This window comes from Acartia tonsa, chromosome 5 (assembly GCF_053477335.1).
Source record: "Acartia tonsa isolate MP-2025a chromosome 5, ASM5347733v1, whole genome shotgun sequence".
NCBI lineage: Eukaryota > Metazoa > Arthropoda > Copepoda > Calanoida > Acartiidae > Acartia > Acartia tonsa.
Window position 1 is genome coordinate 11,633,616 of NC_137264.1, and position 26,231 is coordinate 11,659,846.

General features: G+C 33.6%; 2 protein-coding genes across 4 annotated transcripts in view; both read right to left on the reverse strand.

Annotated features, from left to right (window-relative positions):
- Nucleotides 1-26,231, reverse strand: part of LOC145318747 (protein spartin-like) — a 148,991-nt gene that overhangs the window by 33,463 nt on the left and 89,297 nt on the right. For both annotated transcript variants that reach the window (XM_080160239.1, XM_080160240.1), the window contains 3 exons: nt 25,954-26,077; nt 22,017-22,092; nt 21,506-21,592 (listed from right to left, as the gene is read on the reverse strand). In XM_080160239.1, coding sequence (XP_080016365.1) covers nt 21,506-21,592; nt 22,017-22,092; nt 25,954-26,077 — 287 coding nt within the window. The remainder of the gene's footprint in view (nt 1-21,505; nt 21,593-22,016; nt 22,093-25,953; nt 26,078-26,231) is intronic.
- LOC145320245 (uncharacterized) lies at nt 10,522-12,800 on the reverse strand. Of its 2 annotated transcripts, none has more exons than XM_080162675.1 (2): nt 12,227-12,800; nt 10,522-12,091 (listed from the first exon to the last, which is right to left on the reverse strand). In XM_080162675.1, exons 1-2 carry the CDS (start codon nt 12,710-12,712, stop codon nt 11,642-11,644), a joined length of 936 nt encoding a protein of 311 aa, XP_080018801.1. In that variant the 5' UTR covers nt 12,713-12,800; the 3' UTR covers nt 10,522-11,641. The 2 variants fall into 2 exon arrangements, with proteins under 2 accessions (XP_080018801.1, XP_080018802.1); XM_080162676.1 differs by having other exon boundaries at nt 10,522-12,019; nt 12,176-12,800.

Sequence of the window (26,231 nt, forward strand, 5' to 3'; positions counted from 1 at the left end):
CCCCCCCCCTTCTTAATCTTATTATTTACTTATACGGACCGCGGTAGCATTCTAGGCGACATCTTTCGGATACATAATAAATTAAATATAGTTCTATTATTGTCACTGTACAAAATGCAATAATATTTATCCATATGAATAAGTTATTATACATAATTGCTGAGATATTTCAGCTACAAAAATCAGAGGCTAAGAGTGAGCAACTCTCAGATAAAATTGATACTGAGGATTCAACTCAAGAATTATTGTTTATATACAGATAATTCGCTTAAGTTCCCCTAGCGGTTAAAAATTGAACTAGAATGTTTTAGATTCTAATATATATACATTCAAAATATACGATATTTACATTTTAGATAGGTCATGCGATATTAAAAATAAATACTACTAAATAGAAAATAGGTATTCACTTGTTAGCTTCTTGATAAAGACTATTAGATTTTAAAAAATGGAAATATTAAGTGCATGTGAAATGCTCCTCAGGTTACTTCCCTATTTCCCCCAATTTCCTGTATCAGCTACATTTGGATAGGGAAAGGAGGGGGAGGAGTTTATTTTGTGTTGCTTAGTCAGACTTAATAATAATAATTTGTTTTATTTTTTCGCGCCAAAGCATTGCTTGGCAAGGGATATTTGATATTAAGGAATTTGCAAGCTTAGCTTGGCATGGGATATTTTGTTTATCTTTCATATCAAAATATGAAATTCATTCAGCAAATTTTTATTTTCTGGGATAGGGACAATTAATATCGCATAAATCCACTTTTACATCTAGTGGACGTGATTTTTAACAATCGCTTGTACATATTTATCTATTTCAGATTCCTCGCTGGCTTCCTGATCCATTTGGTTGATAGTTTTACGCGCATACTGCTCAGGTATTTTATTACTATTACTTGGAGCTTTTCTAGGCTTGAATTTACTCCGTGTTTTACCAAAGCGGGACTCAGGATTTGGGGGCTCCCCAGCTTTCTTTTTGTTGCAATTCTGCACTACATGGCCAGGGATATTACAATGCCAGCATTTAATATTTTTACTCCTCCCATTAAAGGCTCCTATAACGCCCTCGATTTGATCCCAAGCAATAGGATCATCCTCATGATCTACCCAAGAGGGAACCTCGTCAGGTTCTTCGGTTAAGTTTTCCTTATACATTGCCGTGTTAGTGGGGATATTATCTTCGATAATGCTGATTATGGGTTGTTTTTTCGTTTCCGCAGAATTTTTAGGTAGGAACATTTCCATGGCTTGAGAATAGCAAGCCGAAAGGTTTTCCTTGCTAATATGGCCAGACCCATCCCAATTAACGTATCTTTGTCCGAGGTTAATAAGTTTATTTAAGTAAGCGTTGTAATCGTCCAAAAATTGCATACTCTCAACGTAATTGGCCATGTCCATGGCAAGGTTGGTATACAGCAGATTTTTGCTAACGTTAAGATAGAATTCTTTCCACTTCTTTTTAGGTATGAGGCCAGGATTCATGAGTTTGAACACCCTAAGTTTGTTTTCAAAATAGGTGTCAAGGGGTTGATTAGTCTCCTGTTTTAGGTTGTAGAAGTACTGCGAGGCTACTTCTGGATCCGAGAAAGGAGTGACCAGCCTCCTAATCATCAGGTAATAACTTAAAGCAGATAAGGCCTGATTTCTTTCAGGCGTAATTAAGTCTCCTAATCGTTCCCCTCTAGAGTCATAAATTCGCTGGTATAAAATATCCTTAAAAAGGATTGGGTCACAGATTCTGTATGTCTTTGCAACCCTCCACATATTAGAAAAGAAATTATCAAAGTCGGCCCTACCGTCCCACCTAGGGGCATCCCTCGCAAAATCGGAATCCCATTTTTGTCCCTTAATAAAGCATTCTTTAATAAAGTCATCGTCGGCGGCGCTAGTTGTTGCCGTTGCGGCTGTGCCTGTGTTTGGCGTGTTTCTTGTAGAGGGTCTTGTTGCTACATTGGGTGCAGACCGTGTAGATCTACGGAGGGGCTCTAACGACTTAATCCTATCAGGGATAAAGGGAATCCTCTCTAATAAGGTTTTTTCATATTCTGTTAGAGAAGTTTCTCTTACATTCATCCAATTGTCATTATCCGCCGGACCTATAAAGCCTACAATTGAATAGGCCATACAACCTGGGGCTGTCATCCTACCCTTGGTGACCCATTCGACCACGTTTATCTTTTGCTGGACCGATATCCGGTCATAAAAAGTGGCATTAATTGAATCATCACCTATGGTGTTAAAATGAGTCATGTTAAGACTTTCGTTTAACGTTTTTTCCGCAAACAATGGGCCAAGATTTCCGTCCGCTGGGAGTTTTGATACTCTACGTTTTAGATCTAAGATGTCGGTGTCGGCTAATAATCTGCGATGTGATTCCGTGTCCTTAAACCCTGCCCATTTTGTTTCTATTTCGAGCTGCATAATCTCGGATTCTTGTTTTATTAAATCTCTATAATGTGACGAGTATTCGTTTAACTTAACATTTAACGCTTCCGATATGAGTTCTTTGATTTTTTCAGGGGAAAGCGGGTCAGCCTGTTGCTGCTGCGAGGTACCAGGGACGGCCGGAGCCGGCGGAGGCGGCGGATTTTTGGTTTTATCATTATCCCCTTTCTTGACATTATCGGTCATGGTGCTGGAGTGTAGTGTTCGTTAACACTGATTTGTCAACCACGAAACTTTTTTAAGAACTTGGGAATATCCCTTTCTTCCTGTTTTAAGGAGAAAATATGGAAATGTGTGAAATTAAATACTAGTGTGAAAATAAAAGGCGGGTTCCTTTTTATCTTTATTTGGCAGTTTGCCACGAAATAATTATTAAAAATATTCTGTAACAAATTGTTACTGTAAACTGTTTCCGTGAATAAACTTAGTTATCAGGAAAATATTAATTTCACTTTGCAATCGAAGCTACTTTACAATTTAATTTTGTCTGTACGCTAATTATCTATACCTTCCCCCCTCAAAAATTGAGTGGTAGACAAGACTGCGCCAAAATGACGTATGAGGGGATGTACAGACAGACTGGAATACGAGTATAGAGTAGCTTCGATACAATTAAATATCAATAATATAACAAGGTATTTCTAAAAAATACAACATTTATTAAGCAATTAAAACTGGTTAGAATAGGCAGATTAATGGGATTATTATTAAAGGATATATTTAATATGATATCAATTAAAGGCTTGGACGTCCTGTTTCTTAGTTAGGTAAGAAACGACGTACTTGAACACGTGGGATATATAGATACCGCCAGCCTAGACTTATAGGCTTGTATCTAACCGAATGCAGACGGGAGAGAAGTATTCACTCTTTGGCCTGCAACAATCAACTAGCTCTCAACACAGCAGGATGGAGTATAGTGGCGGTTACAAGTGGAGGTCTGACTCAGCCAGAGAAGTATAGGAATGTGGACAGGGATGGGGATACATAAACTTGGATGGTGAATACCACACTTCAGAGACTACTACTGCCTCGACAAATACTTAAACATTAATACATAAAAAAAAACTATGAATTAACACACATAAAACTATAATTATACTTGATCATAATATTCATTTTCTTTTGCCAGATTTTTCTTGATAATAGTAGTATCATTCATATCCATCAATCCATCATTATCCATCAATCCATCAACATCTCACAAATGATATAACCATACCAACCATAGTAGTATCATTCATATCCATCAATCCATCATTATCCATCAATCCATCAACATCTCACAAATGATATAACCATACCAATGCTACAACACCACAAATGATATAACCATACCAGCCAGTTGACCTTAGCTTAGTTATAAACTTAGTTATAAACTGGTTTCCACTTAGCAACTGTGATTTTCTCAAACAACACAACAGCCATTCACCTCCACCACAAGAAGCCTCTAACATCTTCAAAAAATTGGGATCGAATCCTTTCTAGCATCGACTCTAGCTACTTCCCAAAATTCACCCTTTCCTGATTCAAAATACGTTGCTGATCCTGCAGGTTAGCCAACCAAGCATCTAACTCAACCATTCTAATAGCCAAACCTGCAACAGAATCAATGTTAGCGTTACCATCAGCTCTCATTTCATCTACTAGCTATTAAAAATAAAAATCATCTTATCGACCATCGACAGCTTCGTAAACTCCCCAACATTTATCCTGTCAAAAAAAACCTGCCAGACCAGTAAGTTAATCACCTGCCAAATGTTTGAGGTCTCAGGTCAAAATCAGAACTGCTGTTCACATTTATCATCCAGGAGATTATATCTATTGCATAGTCAGGCATGACTTAAGCCTAATAATGACAACCACAATAACTGCTAATAACATCTCTGTTAGAATCCAAAAATCGACATGTCATTCAAAATACAGAAACTGTCAATGATTTTCGTTATATCAATGATGCTACTGTCGACACTCCAACCAATGATAACATTGAAAACAATGAACAGAAGCAACCAACACAGAGAAAACTGCAGCCGAACAAAAGCAACCAAAACCTTCGCCATAGATTGATTCGAAATCTGATCCATTTCTTTTTTCAATACTAACTATCGACAAAAACACCAACTATTAACAAGTAAAATATCCAACCTGGCAGTCAAATCTACAACAGCCACATCATCTTTAAGCCCCGCCTTCTTTAGAACAGCTAAAACTTCACTAACCAGCATTTTACTTTAACTGCCCACTGTATTAACAACTTACAAATATCCGTTTTATCAGTCATAAATATATTTAAGATACAATGCATGCTATTGAAAATTCTGCACAACTTCACAATAGCTTCTAGCCCATGGTGTATATCTCTGTATATCATTATCTATCAACTAAATACTTCTCATTTAGACAACTGTAAATACATCTCTTTGTAGCTACCTGACTCACTGTGCATTTATTTGCATCATCCTGACACACTGTGCACATCTGTTCAAAATAAATATCAACATAATTCGTTTAACTCAATGTTATTTCATTATCCTTGACATACGAATCCTCAATTTTCAATTTAAGCTTCAAAACTACTCTCCGACGTTTTACACATCCACAACTGTTGCTTAAATTTAACACCCCCAAGTCTTCAAAACTTTTCAACGGTTATTATAAATCTAGCAATCTAAATTACTTTTCTTCTCCTTGGCAGCAGTTGGACTGTTGATTGGAGTACTTGTAACAGGTTGAGAAAGGGTTGCAACAACAGTACCAACAGATTGACTTGCTTCAGTAGGATTATGATCATCACTATCACCAGTACTATCATTAGCTGCATATGATTCATTGTTTGCAATCTGTAACATCATCAGCTCTCCTTTTACTTTCAACTCTCTTCTTCAGCTCTAGTACATCATAAGGAAACATATTCTGTTGCACAATAGACAGAATATCAGTAACTCCATAAACATCCATAAACTTCAGCAGCTCCATACATTCCAAATATGTTGTCAACCTAGCACAGGCTTCCTTTGGAGTTTTGTGCAAGCACTCAGTTGTTAGCTTCAGATACTTTTCATAATCACTAAATCTCCTTGACAATCAATCTCCCTATAGTTGCCAGAGAATACAGGAACCTTGAACTTGATATCTGCCTTCCTGGTGATACTCCAAGCTTCTTGACTGCATTCTTGAGAGCAGTTTTAGCATCCTGTTTAGCATTCCGAACTTCAACAGACTTCACATCTATAAACAGATTGTCTCTTACCAACAGCAATAGCAATAATAGTAATAGATCCAATTACTAAACAATCATAAATATACCATATACCATGTAATCGGTCAGAGCAAAGTGTAAAATGTACCAGCCTCTACTCTCTCACCACCAACAACCATTTAATCGGTCAGAGCAAAGTGTATCATGTACCAGCCTCCACTCTCTCACCACCAATAACCAGAAAGAACACTCCTTTAACTATATCATAAAACAAAACAAATCACTCACCGACAAATAATATCAATGTCAACACAAAACAATGGCCAAATTCAAAACTAGATTTCAGTCACCACCAACTACTTCTCTTGCGGCCGATCTAAAACATAACACAAACATTTTAGATGCCAAAATTTATTTAATACATATTTTATTTTTACTCAACAAAATAAAATAATTTCTTTAACATGTATTAGTATATATAACATTAATCAAATGTATATCAATATTGAACATCATAAAAATAAAATCTTAACAAACTAAAACTCACCAACAGGTAATACTGTATCTCAACCACCACAACTACTCCTCTTTTCGACCAATCTAAAACATAATACAATTATTTTAGATGCCATACTTAAATGTTATCACTTAACAAATAAAATTTCAACATGTCTACTTAAAAATGTATTAAGAAATATAATCTTAATCAAATGTTTGTCAGTTATCGAGCAACATAAAAATAATTCTTAATACAATATATTAGTCTAATACAGTAAAAAATTTACCTAATTATTCTATGAAATATCAGAATAATAACTTATATCATCCACAACTATTTTTATGTATTAGAATCTTGAAAGTTGAAGCACAACTAACTATTCTTCTCTATACCTGAGAGCACTTTCTTGCGCAGCTCAACTTTTGCGCATGCAACGCCCAACTCCTGCTCATCATTGCAGCTACCTCTCTGCACCACCCCATCTTGCGCATACCAACTCCGAGAGACAGTGCCAACTTTCCTTGCAAATTTTTGCCCACCCCCCTTCTCCATGAAGAGAGACAGCTCCACACAAATATCTAATGCATTACAACAATTTTGCTTCATGAAATTCTAAGCTTCATAAATAATTTTGCTGAATCAACATCACTAAATCGCAATATATACTATTCAATATCGAGTGTCCTTAATAAAAATAATAAAATTTAAGCTTAAACAAAAACTTAACATACGTTTCTGAACATTTTTCTTAACACATCCATTATAATTCCAAGTTTTAGTAGATTTCAATCCGCCCCTCAATATTCTTCCATTTTATTCCGATCCACCAAAACTTTTGCAATACGTTCATTATATTCCAAGTTTTTTTAATAGATTGAAATCCGCCCACATCTATTCACTTTATTTTGATCCATCCAAAATTTCGCAACACATAATATTTCAATTTCAAGTTTGCGTGCAATTTTGATTTACCACCCTGTGTTATTGATATATTTGTTTTTTTCTATAATTAGGTTCGGTCCGCCCGTCCATACGACCGTTCGTCCTTCCGTCACTCTATACGTCAATCCTTTTAGCTTTTTCGTTAATTAATACATGTCAGCATTGTGTTATCGCTTCCACACTTTACATCTATCTACTTTTTGTATTTCGAACTTTACATGGTGATTTCTGCAGCAGGTAGGTACGATTTAGAAAACGTAGCAACACTATAATCATTTCTATGACGTCCGTACTTCCATTTTTAAACATGTTGATTTGACCACAAATTTCTATATGATCTAATTATCCGATTGTATACCAATTCCGGAAACAACAAAATTCAACATTATAATCGAAACAGTTAAAATATCTAATTATCCAATAATTTTATATGATCTAATTATCCGATTGATTCGATGTATATTGATTCCTGGGACAACAAAGTACAATACTTTATGATTGCAGTGTCAAGCATCCAATCACCCTTCAGACAACCAACACTCTGAGATGCACAACCTTTTTCGAGAAATCTTAACTGTGCATGGTATTGAGTTGCGCCTGTTTTGGCCCAAGGCATTCCCCCACTCTAACTAGTCATCTGACACAGTAGCAGTGAACCAACTTTAACGTCTATGCATAATAATGATATGTTTTGGCCCAAGGTATTCCCCCACTCTAACTATTTACTTCATTTACTTCGAGTATCTGACATAGTAGCAGTGAGAACCATTTTTAACGTCTGTGCATGGTAACGAGTTTCACCTGTTTTGGCCAAAACATTTCCCCCACTCTAACTGTTACGTCACACATCTCACATAGTAGCAGTAGGAACCATTTTTAACTTTGTTAGTTATGACTCAGTGTCAGACCAAGATTCAAACCTATCACCTACCCAACGACAAATAAATGTGCTACGTATTAAGCGGTTTACAAGCGAAGCCACTCTATAATCAAGTTCATAAAATGTAAGTAAAACATCAATCTGTATCAATCAGTTCTTTTTTAACAAATTTACTTACAATTTTACATCGACTCTTATGCACTTATTTTCTGATTATTCAGTTTTGACACTGTACAAGTGTTGATGTCCGTTTGTCCTGCCATTCCATTGCTTCGTTTTTACGGATGCTGTCATCTTTGTTTTTATACATCATATTCTCATTACAATAAAAATCATATATCAACATTTACTATACGAGTGTTAATGCTCCATTTTTATGAATATTATCATCCTTGGTTTATACGTCATATTCGAAAACGTTTCATATACAATAGAAGTCATAATAGATCTATTGTCAAAACTTGCACAAAGTTTTATTTTCAACAAGCATCCATATATAATATATCCATTGTACACACATCAACAAGTTCCCTACTCAATCGTTTATATATAATAGATCTATTGTTAAAACTTGCACAAAGTTTTATTTTCAACAAGCATCCATATATACAGTATGACCCTCGAAAAAGTATTTTTAAGCATCTGCAGCCCTTATTTCTCAATGAATTATTAAAAAATGCATATGTCCTTGTTCTCCATAGTATTCCACGTAAGTAGATATAAAAATATTTTTTTTACCTCCATTAACACCGGAGATTTTTAGTGCTAAAGTTTTGAAAAAGTGACTGAGGAAAAAGTAACTTTTAACATGAAACGACTTTTTTAGCAAAATTAAGCTAGAAATCCTTTTATTTTTGTTACTAGCAGAAACTTTATACAAAAATGAAATAAAAAATTTAGTTTTTGAGAAAAAAGCATTTTTTTACACATATTTTTTGAGTCTTTTTAGTTTAATGATATTTTGAAAAACTTACTTATTAGGCAAAATTGTTTAAGATTAAAGAACCAAATAAATCTCTATGAATATAGCAGGAAAATTGTTTTTGTTTCACAATCCTAAATTTAATAACCAAAAAGTTAGAAAGAAAATAAAAATAAAACATAATGATTTTTTAGTCTAAAAAGCTTAATTTACCCCCTATTAAATAATTGAGATGTCAGAAAAGTAGGCGGAGCAACTGTCATAATTAATCCTTTTCTATAAATAAGGGTTAATAAATAACCTAAAATTTGCAAATAACCAATACATTCAGTAGTATTTTTTGCCATTAAAAATTTATATTTTTTGGTGGAATAAAAACAAATATTTAGTTAACTTGTTTTTCTTTGTGTCTCATTATTCAGTTGCCAGAAAAACATAATATAACCATCCAAAAAATAAGAGAAACAAAAAAAAATTCTTTTTCTCAGTCACTTTTTGAAAACTTTAGCTCTAAAAATCTCCGGTGTTAATGGAGGTAAAAAAAATATTTTTATATCTACTTACGTGGAATACTATGGAGAACAAGGACATATGCATTTTTTAATAATTCATTGAGAAATAAGGGCTGCAGATGCTTAAAAATACTTTTTCGAGGGTCATACTGTAATATATCCATTGTACACACATCAACAAGTGTTCTCTTCTCTCCATACAAGTATTTCCAATAACATTCATTTCCGTACCATACAAATATTTCTGATAATTCATCCATATATATATAATATGTCCATTATACATTTCAATTCTGCACACATATCATAATTCATCCATATATATATAATATGTCCATTATACAATCCAATTCTGCACACATATCATAATTCATCCACATATAATATGTCCATTGTACAATCCAATTCTACACACATATCTCTCTCTCTCTCTCTCTCTCTCTCTCTCTCTCTCTCTCTCTCTCTCTCTCTCTCTCTCTCTCTCTCTCTCTCTCTCTCTTTCTCACATCATAATCAAATACTGAATAACAATTTTTGCTTCATTAAAAATTTTTGTTGAGTTATGCATTCCAATCTTAAATCGCCATTTAATTGTTTAAAATAAATCTAGTTAAATCCACAAAAATTCCGTCCACTAATCAAATATCACATTCTACTGATCATGATAACAAGTATGTATCAATCCAAATCAACGTAAATTCAAAAATAAAACAAACAAAATTTCTGTTCTATCTATAATAGAAATTTCGTACTATGAATAATATGTCACAGATCAAAAATCACATATCTATATTTACGCAAATACTATCGTTATTATTCATAGTATTCCATATTCAAAATACTTTGTTTCCATACATATAAACTTAAGAGTAGCTCTACTCTTATTTATACATAAATCGCAATATAATTGTTTTTTTTTAAAACTAAATATTTAAAACTATAATATCTGACTCAAACTTAAAACAATTTACAGCTTTTCATCAAAATTCCATTTTTTCAATATATAATTTCAAATATTCTCCAATTACTATCAAATCGTAATATTAATATTTAATAAATCCATCTTTCTAACAATTTTACAAAATCGTATTCCTGTTGTCATTGAAATTGAACCATCTTCTAACTTTTATTATTCTTATCCCTGTCAGACACATCAATAGTCTGAAACAACAATGAATATATCCAAATATCTCATAGACCCGTATTCAATATCCAAAAAATGTTATATACTCAGAATTCAAATAACTATCATAAATCAAAATATTTTCCATCACACTTTATAGAGTTGCTTCGTTTCTCTCCTTATTATTTAAACAATGTCAGCGCTTTTCAAATTATACATGTTATAAACTCTGTGCATGGATACATCAATGGCAGATAAATTAACATTTATCCCACTAATTCGAATAATATCAGAGATTTGCATTGATTAGCAATGGATACGACAATAGCAAATAAATTGACGTTCATTCCCAAAAAATCAAGTAAGATCAGTAATATACATGGATATAACAATAGTAGATAAATTTTCGTTCATTCCCAAAAAATCGAGTAAGATCAGTAATATACATGGATATAACAATAGTAGATAAATTTTCGTTCATTCTAGAAAAAGTTGCTCCACAAATAATTGATATGATTTGTATGTCAACATAACATCTCTGAGTTTTTCATCCTGAATAAAAATACACAACTTCTATACATTTTTATAAGCCGTCATGCCAAATCTATCAGATACAAAACTTATCCAATCATAGATATCTTAATTGCAAAACTACCAAAAATCGATCGCCGCCACACCACCGTCAAATCGCCGTAGTACATGTATATCCTGCTGATACAATCCAGATCTGTAAGAAATACTCGTTTAATCAATACACGTCTGTCCTGAATAAACTATAGAAATAAATACATGTCTAACAATATACGTCTGTCCTTGTTTACGATACATGTAATCCTTGCTTCCCTGCAAATTGTAGAAAGACATAAACTGTAGAGAGAATACATATTTAACAATACTCATCTGTCCTCGTCTCCCTGAAATAAACTGTAGAGAGAATACATATTTAACAATACTCGACTGTCCTCGTCTCCCTGAAATAAACTGTAGAGAGAATACATATTTACCAATATTCGACTGTCCTCGTCTCCCTGAAATAAATTGTAGAGAGAATACACATTTAATGATACTCGTTTGTCCTCGTCTCCCTGTAGAAACAAACTGTAAAAGGATATATTTTTAACAACACATGTCTATCCTTCTCTCCCTGCTGATACATGTCCAGGGCGGCACCTTTTCCCCTTTCATGGTGTCCTCCACCAACATAGTACATGTCCAGGGCGGCACATATCTTTCCCTGGACATTATGTTGGTGTCCTCCACCCACATGTTGTCCTGCAATGTCCAGGGCGGCACCTTTTCCCCCTTCATGGTGTCCTCCACCAACATAGTACATGTCCAGGGCGTCACATATCTTTCCCTGGACATTATGTTGGTGTCCTCCACCCACATGTTGTCCTTCACTAGACAGGATGGTGTCGTGGTGTCCTTCAATGGACAGGATGGTGACATGGTGTTCTTAACCATCACATATCTCTCCTTCACCAGGGGTTCGACCTGGTTCACCATCTCTCCATCCTTCTTTTGGTCCACCATCTCTCCATCCTTCTCCTGGTCCAGGAATTCGACCTGGTCCAGCATCACATGTCTCTCCTCCATCAGAGGTTCGACCTGGTTCACCATCTCATATCTCTCCTCCTCCAGGGGTTCGACCTGGTTCACCATCTCTCCATTCTTCAAGCATAACTGGTCCAGGAATTCGACCTGGTCCAGCATCACATGTCTCTCCTCCTCCAGAGGTTCGACCTGGTTCACCATCTCCTTGACTGTTACCTGGTCCTCTCCACCTATACACTCTCCCCCCCCTAACCTGTTTGGCAACACCACCAAACTTTCTTGTTCAAGGAAACACAATTTTTCATTAGCAATTGAAGCTTTGAAATCGTCCATAGAAAGTGTTGGCAACACCACCAAACTTTCTTGTTCAAGGAAACAAAATTTTTCATTAGCAGTTCGAGCTTCGAAATCGTCCATACTAATAGCTAATCCTGTAACCGCAGCACCATTAGTATTAACATTATCCGTCAACTCCTGAACCTTCGTCTCCAGCGGCGTCATTCGCCCAGTCAAATTAACCAGCATATTCCCATTGGAATGAACATCACCCTGCAACGAGGTTATCGATTCGAAGATGTACTCAAGCTTCTCCTCCGGAGACAGCTTCTTGAAATGAGCAATGTCCACCTTCATCGCTCACAAAAATATCCTGAATAAAAACAAAGCAAAGAAATAATACAATCAAAAGAAAATCTGAGCTATAGATTCGAACTACACTACTGCGCCAAAAATGACGTGTAGTAATAATAAGAATAAACAGCTAAATATTCTAATAAAGTGTATTAATTCAAAGACAGATTAAACATACAAAATAGATATTAATAATTATTACAAGGTTAACACTTTAGGGTTCGTGCCGAATCGCAGAGCAAAGACTTGCTCCAAGATAGGTGACACAAGAACTAAAAGTTAATATATAAAATACATACAATGCTCTCAAGGCAGGGAGAAAGGGACTTTACATCACACATACAATAGAGATAATGTGTAGAGTGGTGATGTTAGTTTAAACATATATTAGATTTGATATCAGAGAATGATTTTTAAATAAGATTCTATTTAATTCTTTTTCACATATTTTGGCTTTATATCAGATTTAACACCAACATGGTTAGGCAGATAGCTGTCGATATCACTTATGGTGTAAGTAAATGAATTTTCACTTTTAGGATAATAAGTTAACCATACAGGTTTTTCTCCTTCTTTGACAGTCATGTTAATGTCACCATTTTGGTTTGTATCAAATTTGTGAAAGATGCCTTTTTTCTTCAGAATTTTGATATGACCTAAAATCTTGTAACGATTTTTGGTTAGTTGAAAGTTTATAAAGAATCTTTGCCTAGGAATGTTTGATTTTACCTTTTGTCCCGGAAGTGTAGAGTCGGATTTGTTGCTCATATCCTCCCCCTCCTTCTTGTCCCCCTCACAATCCTTCTTGTCCCCATCCCCCTCCTTCTTGACCCCCTCACCACACATATCCCCGCCTCCATTTTTCGGCATATCTGACTTCTTTACTCCTCCTCTTTTCACAGCGGAAACCAAATCAAAATAGGCTGACCCATTTTTTCTGTTCCATATTTTTAGCAGGACTGAGTTGTTTTTCAGTTCATGTACTGCTGTTATGTCAGATTCAGGAATTCTGACTCCATAGCACTCATGGACAAGATCTAATGTCCTTTCTGTGAGAGTTCTTGTGTCCTGATCAGCATGGGGTTCAAAGAGACTTTTCCATCCTTTTTCAACATTAGGTGGGCTAGTAAGTAAAAAGTTGCCCTTAAGATTACGTTGCAATGAGTAATCTGTTTATGTGCTGGCAAACAATAAATAGTTAGTTTAAAAGTGCTTTGTTGTTATTAATATCAACTTCACACTTTTCTCTTCCCATTTTCTTCAATACATCTTTCACTACCTCGACATCAACTTTCTTGGCCATTTTTTAGAAATAAAAATTTTGTGTCACCCTACTGGTTAAATGTAATTCACATGAATAGGATTATAGCAGTCAAACTTAGTATGTGTTGCTTGCTTGAAAACTAGATAATAATATATCTAAGATCTTCAGTGCACCTTGTAATGTATTTGGCAATGTATACTATTTTGTTATCAATGTATCTTAACTATGTATCAATCAATATATCTATATATCTATAAATCCATCTACCTATCTACCAATCAATCTATCTATCTATCTATCTATCTCAGATGTTCAGTGTTCCTTGTAATGTATTTGGCAATGTATACTATTTTGTTATCAATTTATCTATCTATTTGTCTTTTTATCTATCTATCCAGCTTCCTATCCATCTATTTATATACCTGCTTATCTATCTATCTAATATGGTCAGTGCTCCTTGTAATGTATTTGGCAATGTATATTATTTTGTTATCAATTTATCTATCTATCCAGCTTCCTATCCATCTATTTTTTTACCTATCTATCTATCTATCTATCTCAGATGTTCAGTGCTCCTTGTAATGTATTTGGCAATGTATATTATTTTGTTATTAATCTATTTATCTATTCATTTATCTAACTATCCATCTACCTGTCCATCAATCTATCTATCCTATCCATTTTATATCTACCTGTCTATCTATCTATCTATGTATCTATCTAATATGTTCAGTGCTCCTTGTAATGTATTTGGCAATGTATATTATTTTGTTATTAATCTATTTATCTATTCATTTATCTGACTATCCATCTACCTGTCCATCAATCTATCTATCCTATCCATTTTATATCTACCTGTCTATCTATCTATCTATGTATCTATCTAATATGTTCAGTGCTCCTTGTAATGTATTTGGCAATGTATAAATATAAAAATGTCAAGTGAAGAAAATGGGAAAAAGATTCATTTTTTCCCGGTGCCATTTCTATGTTCATGTAGAACAGTGAGAGCAGATTTTAGCATACAATAAACACTAAATGTAGAAAAGCTGCGCTATAAAATATGCAAGTTTAAAAATAGGGTACATTTGGCCACCTTTAAATATGAGTGGTAGGTATAAATGCCAGCGGCTTCGCCCCTAAGCATCTAGAGGCATTGGAGGTGAGAGAAAAAGGGGATTTCTCTTGGGAGGTTGTTGGTATTTTTCTCACAAAAATCTGCAAAATTTGAGAACTTATGCTGTGAAGAATCATATCGGTTCAGTGGTCAGCGAGATTCTATGGCACACACACAGACAGACATAGAGTCTGATACTTTTATATAAGAATAAATAATATAATGGTTTACTGCAATTTTTCTGTCCTCTAATACCTACTTACCCTATATAAAAAGAAAAAATAATGCAATATTGTATGAACACTCCAAATGGCCTTTCCACTGTTTTGCATCCTAACTTATTTTCCTTTTACAACAAAAATATATCTATTTTGACCTCATTAATTTAACATTATTACTACTTGCCTCTTCCCTAGCCTCTGGGGATGGGCGTGGGAGGCCAGAAAAAAAGCCCAAAACCACCCCTGGAAATGAAAAGGTTATATCTCCTGCATGGGGGTTGAGTGTTAACTTTATGGGTGATAATCCATTTATATAAAGAAGTAAGGTTTTTTGTCTTTAGCATAAAAGTTTGGGTTCTCCATGTGAGGGAAGCATAAAATCTCTGTTATTGTTGGTGTGAATTACGTGTAATTTTTGAAAGTGTCTATTTTTTACATCCCTTCCCCTAGAGGTTAGAGGCATAACAACTATTATATTATATAAAGATAACCTTTAAATATGAAGGTAACAACCCAAATTTCTTGAAATGAAAAACTAAATTCTAATAGAAAATAAGTCATTGTCTGTCTAATTGAGAAAAAGGAAAGGTTACATACGTAAAAAGCGCAACAATAAAAATTATAAAGACCATTATAACAATAAAAATTATAAAGACCATTATAGTTGGAAAAGTATGGACATTGTTATTTTGTAAGAAATTTAATAAAAGTATCACAATTTTAAAGCCAACGAATAAGATAACGTATTCATGAAAGTTTGGGACCAGTATATTTCACAGTCCAATGTCCTCTCCCTCCTCCGTTTTAGTCTTGTGATGGGTTACTACAAATTTAGTTCTAAATTGAATAATTTAAACTAGATATTGGTTCTACTTTGTCTTAGCGATCTTAAGGCATAAGTCATTGGAAAATAAATTTATATACATCTCCAATGATAACAAATCAACCCCTTTTGATAATTAAATATTGGTTAAAAAGTTTAGAGAATAAAAGTTTGGAACCAAACAATCAAAATAAGTTTTTGAGTCTACGAATAAGATAACTTTAAAGAAGTTGTATCAACTTTTTTGCTTTTTATTTAAGATAGCTAGCCGGTTCTTTCAGTAAGTAGTAGATGTAAAATTTTTCACAGAATTCAGATATGCAATCGGTTTTTTTGTAGACCTCTTATTTTTTAAGTAATTTAAGTTTTTTTTAAAAATAATTAAGTCGGTTTTAAGGTACTAAAACGCAACAAAATAAAAGAAGAAAATAGCCAGTATGAACAAAAATAGTAAGATCTTTAATTTGACACCTTACTTTTAAAATTCTGTTGAGTAATTGTTGAAAACATCTATTTTTTTAACCTCGGTTTAATCAAAACATTAAACCTAAATATTTTCTCATACAGACATAAAAAATATGGGCTCATATATACCATTAGAATGAGAAAAATAATATGAATCCATTCTAAGCAAAATTGAAAAAGTTCAAAAAATTGTAATAAAAAATAGAAAAAATAAAAAGTTTATTTTAAGAATTGTAACTACTAAACTAGCCAATCACAAATCGCAAAAATTGACGAATCGGGAAGCTTAACCTATAAAATTAACCTATAGAATTGCCAGAAAAAAAGGAGAACGTTCATACAATATATACAATAGATACTACAATAAATATAGTGATATTAAAGAACATGTAAAGAATGAAAAATTATGAACAAATATGCATCAGTCTGTTTATAAACTTCAAAACAATGCAGTTAAAAATACATTATTGTTTCTTGTGTTTAAAAAATATCTGCTACATTGCATTGTCTTTTGTTTAGGTTTTGTTCAGGTTTGGTTCAAGCTAACCCTTTAAAGCCGAAAATTATGATTCTTAAAATAAACTTATTTTTTTATTATAGTTTTATAAAACTTTTTCAATTTTGCTTAGAATAGATTCGTAATATTTTTCTGATTCTAAAGGTATATATGAACCCATGTTTTTTATGTCTGTTTGAGAAAATATTTAGGTCTAAAGTTTTTATTCAACCGAGGTTAAAAAAATAGATTTTTTCAATAATTACTCAACAGAATTTTAAAAGTAAGGTGTCAAATTAAAGATCTTACTATTTTTGTTCATATTGGCCATTTTCTTCTTTTATTTTTTTGCGTTTTAGTACCTTAAAACCGACTTAATTATTTTTTTTTTAAACTTAAATTACTTAAAAAATAAGAGGTCTACAAAAAAACCGATTGCATATCTGAATTCTATGAAAAATTTTACATCTACTACTTACTGAAAGAACCGGCTAGCTATCTTAAATAAAAAGCAAAAAAGTTGATACACCTTCTTTATAATTTTATCGAAGTAAAAATACTTCAAAACAAAATATGTAGGTCTGTCTATCTGTTAGCGGTACAGCTAAAAGACCATCTTTATTTATAATCCATATATATTTTTTTATAACTGATTTTTGATTTATTTGTTTTTTAACAGAATTTTTAGTACAATTGTTTATCAAATGCCATGTTGAAGTCAAACAGTCTCTAAATGAACTTTTAAATGAACGTTTAAATTGGTAAATTGTAAGTTTTCATAGTTTTCTGTGAAAATATTTCCTATAAACATGCTTTATTTCATACTAATTAGTAAAAATTTATAAAAAATTTATTTAAAATCATAGATTTGCAGTGTGTTTATGCTTTTAATAAAAACTAAATATTGCCCCTCACATTGATCAAACAATTGGTGGACAAATTTAGACATTGTCACTTTTTACAGCCCAATCATGATAAAACCTTATCCTCTAAAGCCAATACTTCTAAAATATCTTTATTGCATTTTAAAGTCGCTACTTATGGATGTTGTCATCCATGTTTTCTTTTCAATGAGCCATATTAAAAATCCTCTAAAATATAAATATGCATAAATATATCAATTCATGAAAAAAAATCTGAAAGTAAGTGTATTTATATTAGAAAGAGAATATTTTATCAAAAAGGTCTGCATGTGTGTGTGTGTGGATGTTTGTGTGTGTGTAGGTGTGTGGGTGTAGGTGTATGTTTGTGTGTGTGTGTTTGGATATGAAAGGTTTGAAATGAAAACATAGCAAAATATGGCATGGCGGTGATCATATGTTTAAGCAAAATCATAAAACCGACAAAAATAAGATTACTTGTTAAGGGAAAACAAATGTTTTTCGTACAAGCTATTGGAACGAAATAAGATGGCTAAATGGAGTACTACCATCCACCCCCACCCTCTTTTTTTAAAATTAAAAATAGGAGTCAGGTGGATTATGTTATATTGGGTACAGGGTAACCCCGAAGGACAGTGGTAAAGAAGGTATAGGCCCGCAGGATTAAGGCCCCCCGAGTGGGGTTAGAATAGACATAAAGAAAAACAATTCATATTACACCCCCCCCCCCCCCTTTCTTTTCAATTTATTTCAAAAATAAGATGGGGGTTTCTATGTCGGATAAGAAATTTGATGGAAAAGTTCAAAATTTTCTTTTTACTCAAGAAAGGCATTGTTATTAACTTTGTGAATACTCCAACTTATTAAGTATTTGCTTTTATAAGAAGTAAACATTTGTTACATTTCAACCACACTGAAGAGTATATATACTGTTTAATACCGGGCTTAATTCAAAATTAAAAACCCTCTACTTTTCATAAATTGAATCATGATATTCAGATTTATATTTACCAACTTAGTGCAATGAAAAGTTTATTCAACACCATGTTACTTTACAAGTATGTTACAGTTCGTTTTTCTATCCTTCTGATAGAGTTTTTTTCAGGTGCTATGATGGTTTGATGCTATTTTCCAAGAGTATTATGAAAATGTAGTCAATTTAACAAATGCGCTTCATCCATGGACATTGAACTTTAAATTACACTGTTAATCAAAGTTTTTTTAGGTTCTATGGTGGTTTGATGCTATTTTCCCAGAGTTTATGAAAATGTAGTCAATTTAACAAATGCGCTTCATCCATGGAGGTATGTGACATTGGACTTTATATTACACTGTTAATCAAAGTTTTTTTAGGTTCTATGGTGGTTTGATGTTATTTCCAAGAGTATTATGAAAATGTAGTCAATTTAACAAATGCGCTTCATTCATGGACATTGAACTTTAAATTACACTGTTACCCAAAGTTTTCTCAGCACCCCCTTATTGGTTAGCATAAAAACTTTATGATATCTTATTTTGTTGGTTAAAACTTTTCATTCAAAAATTTTAATCTATAGAAAGGGTTAATTTGTTTTCATCATTGGGTATGAATATTAATTCATCGTCCATTGTCTAATCACTTAGGGTATCTAGTTTTCATGAATCTGCGCATCTGGAGCCAAAACACTAACAATAATGATCATCTATAATACAAAGTAGAACAATGTCTGTCTGTCTGTCTGTCTGTCTGTCCGTCCGTCCGTCCCTTAAGATCTCGGTAACCACTGAACCGATCGGATTCTACTCTGCAGGGTATATACCTATTGGTGGTTTTAAGCTATTTTCTTGGGGGGTGGGTAGATATACCACACTTTTCGCGGATCTTGCTGGGTCAAGTATCAACTGTTGGGAATATCAAAGGATGACTCCATGCAAAATTTGAGCCGGATCCGGCCAAAACCGGCCGTGAATTTTATGAAAAACCGGTTTTTTCCGGTTTTTAGGGGGTATCTGTAAATCGATTCAGCTGGAGCAAAACCGGTTAGAGGTACAAAAAATTTTACTTCACATGAAATTTAGCCAATGCAATTGCCTACAAAAATGTACTTCATCATCAACTTGGTTGGACAACTCTTTCCCCTCCTAAATGTCCATTAAAACCTCGGAAACGGCAAAAATCGCCAAAAATCACGCCTTCGGCGGCAAATAACGGCTAAACGGTCAGCCGGAGGCGAATGAAACATAAATAAAGAAATGTCTGCCTCAAAAAGTTGTTCAACATCACAGAGATGCTTGAAGTCTCTAAAACGACTCCTTCCCCTCCTTTAAGGGGAAAAACTGAAAAAACGTGATTTTCAAAAGTATGCCCACTTCGTGGGTGTGGGGGGCACTGAACCCGTCACCCCAGGGTCACCAAATATAAAGTCTAGGCGGCCCACAATGCTGAATTTTCACCAAGTGAAAGTCTTGTGTCATTATCTCTTATGAGAAAAAAGTTATTAATTAATTAAAATTTCAAATTGTGATTTTTTGATGGATTTCTTTGATGAAATGACAGGCCGGTCAATTTTTAGGCCATTTTTTGCGGTTTTTGGGCCGTCACGCCCAAACGGTTTGAGATAATCTCACGGGACCTTTTGCCCAACCTAAGTCTGGTTATTTGTGAGGTCTAGGAAAAAAAACAGACTTACGCAAAAGATTATAATTATAATCTTTACACAGAAAAATGGCACGAGGTGAGGGTTTGAGGGGGCAAAATGAGCCGACCAGCGATTTTTGACGGCACGCAGCGACGTCGTGCTTCATCAAATCTGGGATTTTTTTTTTCTTAGACCTTACAAATAACCAGGCTTAGGTCGGGCAAAAGGTCCCGTGAGATTATCTCAAACCGTTTGGGCGTGGCGGGCCGAAAACAGCAAAAAATGGCCTAAAAATTGACCGGCCTGTCATTTCATCTAAGAAATCCATCAAAAAATCAAAATTTTTTGTTGATCTAACCGGTTTTGCTCCAGCTGAATCGATTTACAGATACCCCCTAAAAACCGGAAAAAACCGGTTTTTCATAAAATTCACGGCCGGTTTTGGCCGGATCCGGCTCAAATTTTGCATGGAGTCATCCTTTGATATTCCCAACAGTTGATACTTGACCCAGCAAGATCCCAGAAAAGTGTGGTATATCTAGGGGTGGGACACCCCTAATCTCCCCAAAAAATGAAAATTTTCTTGGGAACACATTAGACCAAGCACCAGTAGTACTTTATTAATTTTTTTTTAATTATCTCTGGGGGGGGGGGAAGCCCCTAGAGGCTAGGGGCGAAGCCGCAAGTATAATATAAAGTAGTTAGGTTTTTTTGCCTGAAGCTTAAGATTTCTATGACTAATGAACCGATTGGGTTTTCCATTTTAGAGAATCTACACATAGGCCCTTGGACGGTTTTAGGCCAATTTGTATTTCATATTCAAATCTTGAATTGGTTTTAGGCTATTTTTAATTCTTCCCTTCTAGATGCTTGATGCATAAACCGCTAATTCTAAATAAAACACTGTTTTTTCCTGAGATATGGGTCAGAGCTTTGGTTGCTCCTCGTTCTAGGTGGGGGGCGGCTAAACGCCCAAGCTTCATTGTAGCAGAGCCAATCTAGATAGATAGATAAAAAATAGACAGATTTGTAATTGATAAATTGCCTGAAGACAGAAATAAATGGATAAATTGACTATAAATTGATTATTAAATGTAGATAGATAGTAGATTCTAGATAAAAAGTTGACTGTATAAATAGATCGATAGAAGATAAATACACTGTAATTATTAGATATATAATAGACAGTGAATAAATTGACTCCAGATCATAGATGCTAGTATAGAGTAGTGTATGTTCCAAATAAGTTATTTCAATGGTATGTGCCCTTAATTCCTGGTTTATTAACAAAAGAAGCATATGTACATTGTTCTCTATACATTTCCACACTAGAATACAAAAAGTATTATTACCTTACTAACAAGATAACCAGAAACCCTGCAGGCCCCATGGCTAACTATATAAATATAATATTATTATTACCTTACTAACAAGATAACCAGAAACCCTGCAGGCTCCATGGCTAACCGTACTCGCGATTTCAAGCCCTTTCATTAACCTAAACAAAGAGGGGTTTGGATTGATATAGAACTCTCGTTATAAACGTAACTAATTATACATTAGGTAACACAATAGAACGCTAAAAATTCACATATAGCCCCCTATAAACAAGTATTAGATGTCAAATTGAAATTTTAAAAAAGATACTATGTATAAAATCTATACTTTTAATAAGCATTATTTATTGACTTATGCATTAAATGTTAAGAAATGAAGGATTAATAAAATTTTTAGGCAGTCAATTAAGATTCCTTGAAAACAAAAGATTTAGTTCAATTTCTGGATATACGATAAAAATATAAATTACTCCAGCGAGGACAAATTATCTTTGCTAATTGGTTCTTCTTACCATTATTACTTTTACAAAATACAAGTAGCGTTTTTACCTAGGAAGATCACATACAATACGAGGGGCAAGGACATGAAAGTAACATGATGTATGTCTGTCTGTGTGTATCGAAGAATCTCGCTAACTACTAGACCTATATGGTTCTACTTTACAGTGAAGCTTTTTTGGGTTTAGAACAGGTTTATAACTATTGGGGGGGGGGGGGGGAGATACCTCCTCCCTCCCATAAGAAATCATAAAATGGACCCAGAAAAAGAAGAAAAATTAAAACTGAAGCTGAAAGTAGAGGGTCGTCTTATCGTAGTTATAAAACTTTGGGTACTAGTGTAATTTACCGTTCAATTTCACCTCATCTCTTATAATTAGCAAAGCGCATATATAGAAGTAGATAGAATATTTGTATAATAATCCAGCCGTGTATTTTAACTAGCATATAAGAAAATCACATTTCCTATACAGAAATGTCCCCTACAAGAGCATTACCGACTTAGAAAAACCTTATACATATTTATACAAACTAATCTGTTATTCTAAGAATTCTATTTTACATATTTTCTCAGTTCGTTAACTCGACACTAATTAAGGAAAAAAGAAAATTTATGAGAATTACGGCCCAAGGCACGTTTTGGCTAATTAATAATGTAAGTTTCACAGGGAGCGAGGGGACATTTATAGGGATCTAAAGGGATAAGACAATGGCCGATAAATTGATTTACATGATGCACAAAAATTTGTAGGTAAAAATTAGCCAACCAATAAGAAAAAGTTATTATAAAACTTTGGGGACTAGTGTAGTAAACAGCCCATTGTCCCCTCTCGCTCTCTAAGAAATTTAAATGTAATTTACACTGGTTATAAAAGTAAAACGATAGAAGGATTAATTTTGTTTTTCGTCATTGAGGATGTAAATCAATTTTTCGTTATTTGTATTATCCCTTAAGAATTGTGAGTTTTTTTAATTTTTAATTTTAGCTAAAATAGGTAAAAAGTGAAATAAATAAAATAAGTTTAAAACCTATATTTTAATATTTTGTGGTTTAATACATTTTAATTTCATCAGAGCAAAGAAATATAAAATGGCTTTTTAAATTTACGTTTCCATGGACAATAGCATAAAAAATATACAGGTAAATTAAAATTATTAATTGAAAATAGGGAAAACTGTTAGGTTTCTATAAATGAATCAACATCATCAAAGTTTTTCAAGCCAACGTACGTATCTATACAAATTTTGGGAACAGCAAAATTACCAGTACAATGTCCTAACTTTTATTTAATTGACATATTTCAAAGGTAAATCACTTTAATGCACTAGGTAATCATTATTCCAAACACACTTTTTTTTCTTTAAATTCGAATAAAATCATTTGAACAATGTAAGAATTTAAAATTAAAAGTTTCCATGTTAGATTCATCCGTAAAATATGTCTAGAAATCTCTGGGGAAAAGTGATACCTAGGCAAATAGTCCTAAAATTTGCCTATAGATTTGCCTTTGCGTCCATTTTAGACACATACATTATAGTTTATATCATATTTTTTGAAAATAAAATTCATAGGACAAAATATATTGAAAATTCGCATTTTCCCTTGAAACAAATTTAATTAAGGGAGTGGGGCTAGTTTTTCTTTTGTAGTTTATTACACAAGGTTATGTTAGGTTATTTTGGATATTGCACCGCAGATTTAGGTCACCCTAGGTATAGGCCCCGCAGGGTTATGGCCCCCCGCAGTGGTAATGAATAGGAGAACAAGCTATCCCCTCTCTAATATTTACAATTTTTTTAAAAAATAAGTGGGAGGGAGGGTTCAGTGATCGACAGGCCCTTTGTAGGAGGGCACCAAAAATCCATAGATTTGGAATATAAAACACAATTTAATTGATTTTTTATATGAACATTTGTAACCTTTTGTTTTGGCAAACTTGATTATCTCTTTTTCTTCGAATTTTCAAATATTTTCATTTGAAAATCACGACAAATTGTAATTATCTTCCTCCTTTATTTTAAAAATTTCTCAATATTTCCAGGGATCTAAAGGGATAAGACAATGGCCGATAAATTGATGTACATCACCAATAATGATATTCAAAATTACTACTTCTGTAGATTACAATTAGTGTTGGTAACGTTTGGACACTCAACTTAATGAACCAATGAAAATTCAATAAAAGTACCCAAAGTAGTTGATCCCAATGCCCCCTCCCTCCCTGCAATATTTCAGACTCTTTGTTCTCTGCAGTAATTACAATTAGATACATGAACTGATTCTTTAGTTTTGGGAGGGAATTTATCATATAAAAATAATTTGTGTTATTTTCTTAATGTTAGGGTAGGTAAGGTACAGGTTAGAAGAGCTCTGACCTACAGGGTTAGAGCAGCTCGCAAGGAACATGCTATTTCTTTTAATTAAAAATAAAGGAAAGGTTGTGGGGGGGGGAGTTATTAAGTTGTCCATAAGTAGGTTTTAAGTGTATGCAATATAATCAACAACGATCCTATGGTTTACATCATAAGCAATAACGACAAAAATACCCCTTAAAATGTTTGTTGAAAAGTTTTAACACTATATACTAGTTTGGAACTAAACAATCAATATCTTTTAAAGGTAACTAAAGTTTTTTAAACAACACATATTAAATTTTTGGGTACTGGTGCAATTCAGAGTTCAATGTACACACCCTTCCTGGCAGTTCCTGTCTATATTCCGTTATGTGAATGATAAAAGTCCCATAGCTCACATTGTTTTTAGTAGCGAAGCTACTCTATAATTCACTTTGTCCGTCCGTCCGTCAGTCAGTCCGTCAGTCCGTAACGCTATGGGGGAAATGGGATTTACTCAGCTCATATAAAAGATAGAATGCTGAAATTTTTTGACAACATTCCCATCATTAAGGAGCACAATTGACAATAAAACATCATTGGCGTTCGGACCGATTTTTAGCAGGTTTAAGGCTATTTTTATATTTTTCACATTTTTCTCCATATCTTCAGTGTTTATGGTCCGATTTTCAAAAATTTTTCAGTTACAGATATCAAAATTAAATTTCCCGTCGTTTAAAGGAACAACCATGAAGGCCAGTTATTATTATTTTAATTTTACTTTTTACTGTTTCCTGTCCTAAGACATGCAGGGGCATAGGGATAGACAAAAGAAAGATATATCAGTATTACCCAGGGATCTCAAGACAAGTATAAGACAATGGACAATAAATAGATAAAACCTAAAATTAAAATAACAAAATACCCCTTCTGTAGATTGATGGAAAATTTGGACACAGCAAGTTTGTACCAAAAATCCAGGTATAACAAAAGTACCCATAAGTAGCGTGTTGATAAAACTTTGGGTACCAGTATCACATGCAGTCCAATTCCCCTCTCATCTATCAACCAACATTATATTTTCTTTTAAATAAATTCTACTATTGTAGCTTTAGTTTAATTTATGAAGATGGTGACTTGAATTCACTGTTTTTGAAGTAAAAACATCAATTGAGATATCATAGTCTTACCTGGGATCAATGTTCTTAGCTTGTTCAGGGGTAACATACTGTTTAGCATAGTCAGTTCCAAGGAACAATAGTTCACTTGTCTTGACAGCACCCTTAACCATCCCCTTCCCAACTATCTCAGCACCTAGAATAACATATTGTTTAGCATAGTCGGTTCCAAGGAACAAGAGTTAACTTGTCATGACAGCACCTATCAATATACTGCATGGCATAGTCGGTTCCAAGGAACAATAATTCACTGGTCTTGACAGCACACTTCACCATTCCCTTCCCTACTA

What these genes read in the sequence shown, in the direction of transcription:
- LOC145320245 (XM_080162675.1), bottom strand. Translation starts at nt 12,712, where the DNA reads ATGAAGGTGGACATTGCTCATTTCAAGAAGCTGTCTCCGGAGGAGAAG. An exon ending in GACATGTGATGCTGGACCAG is followed by an intron (nt 12,092 to 12,226) that starts GTCGAATTCCTG and finishes ATGCTGGACCAG; the next exon opens with GTCGAATTCCTGGACCAGGA.